The sequence below is a fragment of the Amaranthus tricolor genome, chromosome 15 (genome assembly GCF_026212465.1).
Source record: "Amaranthus tricolor cultivar Red isolate AtriRed21 chromosome 15, ASM2621246v1, whole genome shotgun sequence".
Classification (NCBI taxonomy): Eukaryota; Viridiplantae; Streptophyta; class Magnoliopsida; order Caryophyllales; family Amaranthaceae; genus Amaranthus; species Amaranthus tricolor.
The window spans coordinates 4,177,275-4,189,597 of NC_080061.1; the positions used below are offsets into that span (position 1 = coordinate 4,177,275).

A 12,323-nucleotide genomic window follows, 5' to 3' on the forward strand; every position below is an offset into this window, starting at 1 on the left:
GAAACTACTTACTAGACATGGTGATGAAGTAATTGAAATACTAAATATCAAAATGATGGGTAATTTTAATGCTTAAAGATAAATAATAAAGCAATAAATTAAGAAAGCTTACTAATTGAGAACATAAAATAAATTGCAATGAAAGTAAATGTAATAATAGTGTTCAACGATGAAAGTTCTCAATGAAGAAGAACAAAAGGAAATTCTGAAAATTAAAAATTAAAAACTAAAAACTGACTTTTGACAAAAATAACCACCACTATTTATAGTGGTTCCAAAAAGTAACCGTCGAATGCACGAACAAAACACCAGACGAAAAGGCGACGACTCGTGACATCAGGAGCGATGAGTCGTCGATTTGCTATTGCCTGGGGTATGCGACTTCAATGAATTGGCGACTTGTCGTGGCATGTTTGGGGACGAATCGTCGCTCAGCCTCTAGAAAGCATTGTAGACTGAAGTGGGTATGCGACGAGTCGTGGCATTCTGGGGACGACTCGTCGCTTTGCCTCTGGACTCCATTTGCTCTGCGATGGGTCGTGGCTTTTTGATGTACCTTAACTACCATTTGTTTCTGTCCCTTGGGGCTTGTTTGGCTCGATCTCTTCACTTCTTTTAGGGGTCTTAGACCATTTCTCCAAACCTTCACCCTCTTATCATCCCCAAGACCTAATAAAACTCCTATTTTTGCCTCAAAATTACATAAAATACAATATTAAACATATGCGACAAAAATCTCAAATAATACTATCAACACTACCTAAAACCCACCAAAACATCACATAAGGAGCATAAAAATGACATGGATAAGTGCAAATAATCGCACTTATCATTAACAAGCCAAAAGCTAATTAGAGTAGATTTTTTATTTTAGCTTTAAAGCCGGTTTAAAAGTTGTTTACCTAACACTTTTTAGTTGTCTAATCAACCAATAAGCTAAAAACCAAAAATCAACCGAAAAGCCAATATAAAAAGCCAACCACCAAACATCCTATTTGTTTTCAAAGCCATTACTTTAGGTGACAACTTGGAGAAACATATAACATTGTCTAAATGTACAAACGCATTTTATATTTAATCCAATATTGATGAAGGACTTAGTCAACATATTTGTCTTTTATTATCTTAGTTTCTCTAATTCATTTTGCTCTATTTTTATTTTGAAATATAATTTTATTATTTTAACATATTTTTAATTTTTATATTATATTATCTCTTATTTTTAAGTGAACTCACTACTTTAATCATATATATTTAACTTACTTTTTAATTTTTGTGACGTTTTCAATTGGGGCAAAATAAAAAGAACATATGAGTAATTAGTCTTGGTTTCTTTTCTTTTATCATATTTGAAGTTGGTAAGCTAATATCTTATTGTCGTAACTACCTTTCATATGTAACTTAAACCAATCTCTTTTCCTTTCCACCTTAACACCTCTCTCTTTCTCTTTCTCATCATTTTACATTAATTATTTAACTAAAATAAATAATGTAATTGCCCATATAATCCAAAAAGAGTTTATTATTTTAATTTTTGATAAGAGGAATTATATAACTATATGAATTACTAATGGAAATCAAATCTATAACATTACCTAATTTGCGGCATGAAAGTCCAAAGTAAAATACCACCTGCTATTATGTGAATAGGAAATTAGAAATGAGAAAGAAGGTGCACAAATCCTCCGTAGCAAATCTAAGAAAAATTTCGGAAAATGATTTTCATGGGTTGTGTATAATAACATAAAAGGAAAATAATATTGAGATTATCAGTATTATGGAGTACTTTTTAATTTAATATTATTTTTAATATTTATTCAATTGATACAATATAAATATCCTTTTGGGTACACATATAGTGTGAGTGTAACCTATGAGCTTGAGGATCTTTTTTCGAGTTGGGAGACTTTTTGATCGCATTTTTGTTTATGGGTATGAAATGCTGCTTCTTTCCTTCCCAGATTCTGATCATAGTTGATTTCCTATAGACGAGATACAGTATAATCCTAACATTTTAACTGTGTGATTTGGTAAAAATAGTAGCTATGAGAGTTGTTCCAATATAATTTGTTAAAAAAATTTAGAGAAAAACTCTTAAGTATAACTTTGATTTTTGCACATTGCAACTCGTTCTAAAAATAATTACATGCAATGTTAAAAATTACTTAAAATATTACTTTACCGAATAATGATATTTTTCTAAATTAATATTTTGACTTCATAAAATCATTAATAGTAGTTATTTAAACTATTACGCTGAACGTGCCTATACTGTGCTTTGTTTATACACCCGTTTTTGAAAGTAGTGGTCTTATTTTCTCTACTAAACAGATTAGCATTAAAATACATTGGAAAGATTTGATTACGTGCTGTTAATAAAGTGGCATCACAATATAATTCTTAATTAACTTTTAAATTGATTCTTATCCTTGTGATGAAGTAAAGTCTTCCACTTTATTTCATATGATTTTGCTTAAAACACATTTATCTAAAGGCGCATTTATTTATAGATTTAATATTTAGTCTCGTTTAATTTTGTATGTATTTAATTGTTCATATTTAGAGCAAGAAACATACAATATCTCTTACAAGGTCTCGGTATCTTTTTAATTTTGAAGACCTTTATTTAAAACCAATGATCACATTATATTAATAAATTTGAGTAATTTCTTACTTTGTTCATATTTTGTCAAAGCCAAATCTAATCTCATTCGATCGTATTCGAATGTAGACGTATTTGGTAAATAATTTTTATATTAGTTTTTTGGTTGATTAAACAGTCAAAATAAATATTTTACAGATGACATTTAAATTAAACAAAAGCCAAACCAAGTAACTTTCTTCATTGGCTTAGTTTGCTTCTTGTCCACTTGTTTTCGGATAAACAATTGACAATTAACAAATATTTTTTCAAATATCTCTATAATAACTAGCTTAAACAACACACTTTTTAACTAACAAATCAGCAATATCTCTAACTGGTCAGCAAAGCCAACAACTATAATTAACAACTCTAGCCAACAATCAATAACCAAACAGACTCTAGGATTATATCTCTTCCTATTACATTAGGTTCGTTTTCTATTAGGATATTGATGATCCTAAACGATCCTTGAATATTTTTTACTCACCAATCATTGGATAATTATTTTTTGTTGTAGTATGTGGTTCAAAACTTCAACATAAAAATTATTTTCGACTTATCTTTCGTTGCAAGTGTTTTCAATAATTTTACATAAATAAGAAATGAACATGATTTATTGAGTCTTTTACAATAATAAAAGTGCTAACAATTTAATATTAACAAATTATAAATCTTTAGCCCTATCAACATAAGCTACAATATACCATGAGAATGTTTTTATTTATTAGTTTTTTTTTAAAGTTATGTTTAGTTGGGTTTGTGTTATTAGTCTATGCACCATTTTATGCTAAAAACAAATATTGACATTTAAATTGTCTTTATTGTCACTTTAATTTTGTTTTGTTTAGTAGTTCAATTCAGTTGCATGAATAATAAAAATATAAATTGTTGTAGGCCAGAGACAATCTCTATAGTTTATAAGACATGCCCATATATAGGTTAGGTAGCTTAACTAATACAAATTAATATAGACTCCTTATTTTAAGATTGTCTTACTGAAAGACGATACCTCACAAGAGTTACTGTGATAAAAAAATATATTATAAACATAAAATCGTATTCACATGCCAAGATCTTTAAGTATTTTAATTATAAAATGATGAGAAAAAGAAAAATAATTATTAATTAATTAAATATAAACAACGTATTAGGCATTAAAGTTTGAACATAAAGAACAATATCCAAACCTGAGTACTCACTTGAAGCTCCAGAGATCATCAATCAACAAATTTTGATATAATATATATGTACAAGATACAAACACACTATCTTAATGACATGTAATCTAAGCTAAGCATATATCTATTGATCAAATTAAATGTGAATGCCATGATATTATTCCAACAATGTTTTACTCATGCTCTTAGATTTAATAAGAAATAAAAATATACCAAATCAAGCATATATAGAACTTTCTTTTGCTACATTAACATGGAAATCACATTATTTGACTACTACTAATTCAATGCATTCAAAATGTTATATTGAGACCACCTTGGGTTTGATCCGGTATTATTTAGTTTCGACATGCGTATGTAAATATATTCTGAGACCTTAACTATATGCTAGAGTATATTATCAGCTTAAGCTTTTGGTTAAGTTGGATCCTTGACAATGTTTACTGTCAATTAAGTCACTAACTCAACCAAAAGTTAACAAGCAAATGATTGAAGTCTCAATACACGTTATATACTCAATCAATAATTTCAAAACTATGTCAAAAGTCTAATTAATTAATCAAAAATTTAAACTGATAGAAGCTAAAGTAGACAATGTAAATATGATGGTATCGAAATATCATATGCCATCGATGATCGAATATGAAATGTTTGCTTACCATAATTAAACAACTTAATTCACTCAACAATAACATAGAAATTAATATATATATATATATATATATATATATATATATATATATATATATATATATATATATATATATATATATATATATATATATATATATATATATATATATATATTATAGATTTCAATTTATCAATACTCAATTATTATTTGTCCCTTCAAGCTTTCTAGAATTGCTTTCTTATAGCTATTGTAACCCTAGTTATCATATTATTGTGGATCAGTGGATGTTGATATCATATATAAAAGCATATTCTTCATCAAACAAATCTAAAAGAATCTTAATGTGAAAGATTATATGTATGTAAGACAAAGAACATATTAAGGATAACCATTTACATAGTATTTCCTCCATTACATCACAATTTCCTTTTCCAATTAAATGCATACTAACTAATTTTTCCCATAAAATTATGTTTCAAGCATTATAATTATAATAAAGCTTAAACAATATCAATATTGAAAATAAAATAATTGTCAAGGAGCTAAATAAAAATTTAATGTATGGTCATGAAGAGATAATTTGTTCAATACTATATTGCTTTTAGATAAAGCCCAAGCCCTAATTAAGTTTTATTGGATTAGGGCCAATATTTAATGATTTGATTATTTGATTAAGATTATATTTATATCTCAATCAGGATGAATTTGTATTTAATCACAATAGAATATAATCAATGAAAGGAGATTGATAGGCTAATGAAAAATGTTTAATATTGTTTGTTGGCCTTGTTGTAGCTTTTATTGTTTAGGAAAGACACTTAACCAATTGTTAATCACATATAAATTTGTTATTATGATCATACTTGTAAACAACAAGATTTATGTATGATGAGAGTTGATTGCACATAAATCATCTTAAAATTAATTGATAATAGAAAGAGTACCTGGCCAAGCTTATGTATTAACCAATTGAATCAAATTTTTAGATGTGAGATCACATGTGAGTTTTAATTATTTTCTAACAATTACAAAGTATTGTATACATAAGATGCACAATGATGAGTAAATCATGTAACCGAACTTGATTTGACCTTGTATGCAAAGATGAACAATGATGATTCGTTAAACACAGAGGTGTTCAAAACAGATCCGACAATCCGATATTTACTCGAACTTGTAACCGAACCTGATTTAACCTTACTTTAAATACAAATTTACAATTATGTAAAACTCAATATGCAGACCCGATTTTAACCTTATCAAACATTAACCTTATTTTTTATATTTGAGTGACTCATTTTCTCATTAAAATTTTCCATTTTGGTATGTGATACTTTTCTGGAGTATTATTTTCTCAAGTAATCTCCTTTGTGCATATATAAATCATTTATCTCATTAACTCTTAAAAATGATGCATGACAACATTAATATATGATTTATATAGTTTTTATCATAGTTGAATCAATTATTTAATTAGCTATGTAGGATAATAGTAAGCATGAATTAATTATCATTGGACAATGCTTTCTTCATGTATAAATTTTATGAAATAAATTAAATGTAGGCTGCCAATTAAAAAAATAAGAAATAATTAAATAGAGTAGGAATATAAGAACATATAATGGAAATGCCCTAAAATATAGTATCTAGCAAGTAAGTTGCAGGAAGATTATCATGATTATAATCTACTTAAGATAATTTACTTAATGCAATAAACTATATATAACCATACCTGCCAAAAGTTTGATATATTATTAATACCTAGCCTTTTTAAAGAAAGATCATAATTTTATATTTACATCCAGATCAAGTAAAACAATTATTTTCAAGAAAAAAAAAAAAAGAATGAGGGTTGATTATAAATCTTAAACTTAATTAGCTCTCAAAATATATTATATAGGAGTATAATTATAAATAATAACTATTTGTACTAAAAAATTATGATAAATTAAAATTCAGATAATTAAATAGTACTTCTACAACATAATATATATAGATCCAATGCAGTCAACGCTTAACGGTAATGTAGTTTTATATTATAATTAGTGGAAATATAATAAATTGATGCCTTAGCTATGTTAATTAGAAATTAATATAAAATTAAGTATCCTACTTCTTATAAGTCTAAAAAAGAAAGAAAAAATTTTCTTAGTTTTATTTATTTATTTTTAACTTTCAAGATTATTATGAAAGTTTATAGCACTATATATATATATATATATATATATATATATATATATATATATATATATATATATATATATATATATATATATATATATATGTATATATATATATAAACTCCTTATAAATCAAATTTCCAAAAAAAAAATTAATTTGAGTTGCTAAATTAATTCTTCCTAGAATGTGAGAATATAATTAAGAATTCTTAATTCTATATTGTAGATTTTTAAAATTTTCATCCTCAACTATAAATAAAGCCCAAAGAGAAAACTAGCATATTATGAGAGAAAAGTGAAAACATTAATTTTCAATCCAATTATTCTTAAAAAGAGGATTAAGGAAAGAACAAGGGTAGATAATTAATAAAAAATCGGGTTTAATAATTAAAGATTTTTTGTTTCACTCTTACGACAAAGGTTCCGACTTTAGCCAATTTTTCCTTGCTATTATATCAGGCTGTAGGAGATTATTCTTACCCTGAAATCTAAAGGGGATAGAAGAAATGCATATAGAAGTTCTAGAAGAAGTGAGAGTTCCCAAAGAGTGGAAAAAATAGGAGAAAATAAGTAAAAGAGCAGCCAACTTATACTTGACACTTTTAACATATTTAGTGAAACTTATGAATATGTTCATGTTTTGGTAAGACAAGAAGAATCCTTCCAACTGAGAACAACTCAATTTGCTGCCAATTGTTTCTACTAGTATTTATTACTACTTCCTGAAAACAATGCACAAAATTTAAATAAAAAAAACACTTAATTTAATTTATGTGTGTATAATTATTCATTAATTCCATTTCCCAAATATTCATCAATCAAGATATATATTATAATTAATAATTAATAATTAATCATAGAACATGTTCCTAAAGTAGTAATACTTATAAAAGATTAGTATTTCTTAAAAAAAAAAAAAGTAGATAATGAAGATGGGTTATCGAGCATAGATTTTGCTGGTTTAATAGTACTACTCTACCACTAGATTAATTAATTAGTTAAAAGAAAATTAAACTAATCTATAGTTAAATTTAATTAAGATATAATGAAAGATTCATCAAGAACTGTGTCAACAGACAATAATTAAACTAATTAAAAGTTTGTAATTAATCCTCACACACCATTTTTCTCACTGAAACAAGAAAACATAAGTTCTTCAGATTAAGACACCAACAGAAATCAAATTAAATTAAAAACAGTAATTAAGAACAAGAGAAATAGAAAAAAGGAAAGAGAAGGAAAAAGAGAAAGGGACTATTTCCAGAGTTGGCAAGATAATACAAATTAAAAGAAGAACAAAGTTACATCAACAATATTGGATGATATAGAGTTCCATGATATATTATTGGCTGACCTGATTCTTCCAAATGCAATCAATCATCATCATCATCATCAATATCAATCAATTAATGGCTGAGATTGAGTCAGGAGTCCAATTTGAGTTGATGAGAAGTTGTAATACTCTAACTAAAAATAAACTCTCTAAACTAAACAAGAAAAATAACTTCTTTTGTCCATCCTAAATGGTTCGTCTTCCTCCTTTTTTTTCGGGTATTATCCAAATGGAGGTCTACCACCAGAATTATTAGCAGCCCACCCATCAACAGGTAACTGACAGTTCTGCATATTCAAAGGCAAGTTTAAAAACGGTAACCCAGAAGACGGATCTGGAAACGGGGCTCCGTTTCCATTGGTTCCGGTCTGCATCTGAAGACCCGAACCACCACCCTGGTTAGCCCCAGATTCTTCTTCCTCTAAAGGTAATCTTTCATAAGCAACATTAGTAAATGATGAAGCAATTACAATAACAGGCCCAGCTGCAACAAGTTCACCCACAACGTTCCCACCTACTACTTGACCTTGACCACCAGCTAAAAATATAGTTAAGCTGGTGGCCCCGGGCGGAGCAGGCGGAGGCAGAAACGAGCCGGATAGAGATAAGATCTCGAATCGGCCGTGGAGTGTAACCACGGCCGATCCGCCGGTCGTGCCTCCGCAAGGCTGGCGTAGGCTAACGTTGGTTACTGTCCCGGTCCCACTAAGGACACAGATCCCACGTTGCCTACGCCTAGCGTAAGTAGCAACACAGTCAAAAATATCACATCCGCTAGCCACTTCTAAGATATGCGCGCGGAGTGTGTTAGCGCTTTCCCGTGTAATAATCACAGGCGGTTTTGGCTTATTTTTCGACCCAGGGGGTCGTCCCCTGGGTCGACGCGCTACCAAATCACCGGACCCCGACCCAGACCCAGCTCCAGATATGTTGACTAGGTCTAACCCATGACCATGGTCATCATGATTATTATCAATGTTATTGTTGTTGTTATTGTCGTCGTCTTCAGATGGGTCCGACCTTTGCTGTAAGTGAAGGTCGGGCCTATGGTGATGTTGTTGATGGTGAAGTTGATGAACATAACGATTTGCTGTACCTAAATCTAAGCCAGCCATTATCTCAACAACATTCAATACACAAAATAGTACTAGGATTAATGGTTTTTTTAATGAAAGTAAACAAAAATAGATTAAAATAGATGAGAGAAGGGGAAGAACAGTTCTTTTTAATCTTTGTTTTTGTGGGTTTGGGGATTATTTATTTTGGAAGAGATTATTTTATGAAAGAAAGGAAAAGGAGATCAGCTACAAAACTCGAAGTATAATTAAGATTAGAATACAAGGGAGAAAGAAATAAGAGTAGAAGTAGAGAGAAAGAAATGGAAGAAAGAAATTGAGAAGGTGGGGATAATCAAAGGGAGACAAATACTCAATGTAAGATGGTGAGACGCAGTCATTTCTCACATACAACATCTATATAATAATATTTCATATTCGGAAACTTTTCTAGCATCTACAATATATTCCACTGTATACCATCTAAAAAATTAGAGCTCACTATTAAATTATGTTTTAAGTTTTTAAAGATACAAATTTATTAGAAAAATATTTAGTTTTTAAAATTATATAGAATTTTTAAAAATTCTATTAATTTTTATACCACGATTTTACATATTGCCCTAATCTTATTGAGTGACTTTTATCTCGTTTTTTGTATCGATAGAATTCAAATAGATAGAATATGTGTAATCTTGTTGTAAAATTATATGATAACATCTTTAAAATTTTATGTGAATAAAACGTATTTAAATTTAATAAGTTATTTTATGAAAGCAAAAAATAAAATGTAATTAAAATTAGAAGCATACTCTTTGAAAAAAGTTGATTGGTTTATTATTTTAATTTTTAAAAATTTGGTACTTTAATTTATAATTAAAATAATGGAGCTTCATACCAAAATCTTGACGCATAATAGAAGCGCGTGTAGCAACCTCATGTAATTAATCCTATAATTTTTATATTGTCAAACTTGAATTTTTTTCAATAAAATAGTTTGTCTCCTCAATAAGATTCATGGCTTGATGGATTATTATTTTTTAAGAAATACTTTTGATGAAAACCTGTTGATTTTGAGAATTGTTTACATAATTATACTATTTGTTCGTACATTGTGAATTAATATGAATTACATTTTAGATGAGACATATTTAGATAAGACCTAAGCTTATTTTAATTTTGAGAGATTATAAATTAATCCATTTCATGGTATAATCCAGATGAGCAAATAATTTATGTTTACCCGACCAATTTAATTTAGTTTGTTGATTAGTCAATGCCATCATTTTTCTCTCATATCTCAAACTAGATGATAACATCATGAAGCTCTAAAAGATGATACAATCATTTCAATAAGTATTCACATTTACTCCTATTTGATTTTGACTAATAATAATTATTATTCTTATTATTATATTTTTTATTATTATTTTTATTATTATTATTATTATAGTAATATAATATGATTATAATATAATACTTCTTATTCAGAACAATTGTCTCATTTGATTTTTGCACTTTATATAATGCATTTTCAAATCAAAAAATATCTAATTGTGCATAATAAATAATTTATATTAATAAAATTTATATTAATATGAATTAAACAAAATCTCACTTAGCAGTTCTAAAAATAAAATGAAACAATTGCTCTGAATTCATGAATAGTACTCCCTCCGTTCTTTTTTGATCTTCCATTTTGGGTTTTTCACACATATTAAGGAAGATAGAATCTTTGGGTTGTAGTGGGTATTATTTTAATTAAATAGTAGTGTGAAGTAATTATTGTATTGAAAGTATGAAGTTGTAGTGGGTATTATTATAATTAAATAGTAGTGTGAAGTAATGATAGTATTGAAAGTATGAGAGAGAAAATAATTATAAATAAAAGAAAAGGGATACATTAAAAGAAAAGGGGGTTTTAAGGGGTAAAAGTGGGATAAAAACTTTCTAAAAATAAAAAGTATTCTAAAGTGGAAGAACTATTAAAACTACCTGTTATAGTAATGTGGAAGATCAAAAAAGAACGGAGGGGGTAATTTCTAATTACCCAATTTGAGATTTAGGACTATATGATGCAAGTTAGCTATTTGGGTAGTTGTTAAAAGTCTATGGAGCTATAGTCGTGAGTAGCTTTAATTGTATAATTGTAGCTATTAAATATTCTATTTGTCTAATTATTGTGTAAATTAATAGTCAGTAGAAGTAGTAATTATAATAGCTTTGGAATAAAATTTGTTATGAAAAGTATACAAAAAATTTTGAATTGATTTTAGTATGCAATAAGTTGTAACATTTTAAAAATAAGTAATTGTATGACTAAAGTTACTTAAAAGTAATACTTTTCTGAGATTTGTTTAACATAGCATTTTAGACTTAAAGTTTCATTATTAACAATTCAAGTATTACGCCAAATACATTCATAAACGTTTTTGAAAACTATGTATAAGCATTAATTACATTGTCTAAAATGTTATTAAGTCAAAAAATTATAATCAAATCATGAGCGGATTAATTTTATTAATATGTGATATTTTTACTTTAAGCTTTTATATGCATGCATAATCCTTGGAATTGAGCATATTATTTTAATTTTGTATTTTATTCAGCTGAACAAGTAATTTAAATAAAACCATAGTTGACAAATCCCAATTAGGTTTAGATGATTAACTTGTGGATGATTGAAACAAAGACTTTGTTCATACACCTTGCTAACGATTCAATATACCAAAGTTATAATTTAACTATGATTAAGCATAAGGTTGACCAAGTGTGGTTAAGGTTAAGCCAAAAACGTGAGGGGAGCACAACGCTAATTATTTATTATTTCTAATCTCTTTATTCAAACATATTAATTAAATACTTAATTCGTTCTTATTTGATGTTTTCATTTTTCATTTTAAGTTTTTTTATTTATAGTATATATTTCACCTTTATTTTTAAATATAATTAACATTATTCATCTTAATTTTAATATTTTATTAATGATGCTATAATTCCGTATATATTCCACTAACATCACTGTAATATTTGTTGAACATTTAGAGTATATAGACCAAGATTTGTATATACTACATACCTAGTATAGTAGTGGGACTAAATAAATATATTATAAGTCCAAATTAAATGCCTCAAAGAATTTGATGAAACATTACTTTGTTTCATAAGCTTTGCTTAGTGAAACATTACATTGTTTCATAAGCTTTGCTTGGTGAAACATTACATTGTTTCATAAGCTTTGCTTGGTGAAAAAGCTTTGTTTGGTGAAACACTTCTGTTTCAAAAGGAGGTATTGTTTG

General features: G+C 27.5%; 1 protein-coding gene across 1 annotated transcript; it reads right to left on the bottom strand.

Moving 5' to 3' along the window:
- Positions 1 to 7,754: 7,754 nt before the first annotated feature.
- On the bottom strand, positions 7,755 to 9,413 carry LOC130801376 (AT-hook motif nuclear-localized protein 23-like). Its single transcript, XM_057665219.1, has one exon. It carries the CDS (start codon positions 9,082 to 9,084, stop codon positions 8,191 to 8,193), a length of 894 nt encoding a protein of 297 aa, XP_057521202.1. The 5' UTR covers positions 9,085 to 9,413; the 3' UTR covers positions 7,755 to 8,190.
- Positions 9,414 to 12,323: the final 2,910 nt, after the last annotated feature.

What these genes read in the sequence shown, in the direction of transcription:
- LOC130801376 (XM_057665219.1), bottom strand. Translation starts at nt 9,084, where the DNA reads ATGGCTGGCTTAGATTTAGGTACAGCAAATCGTTATGTTCATCAACTT.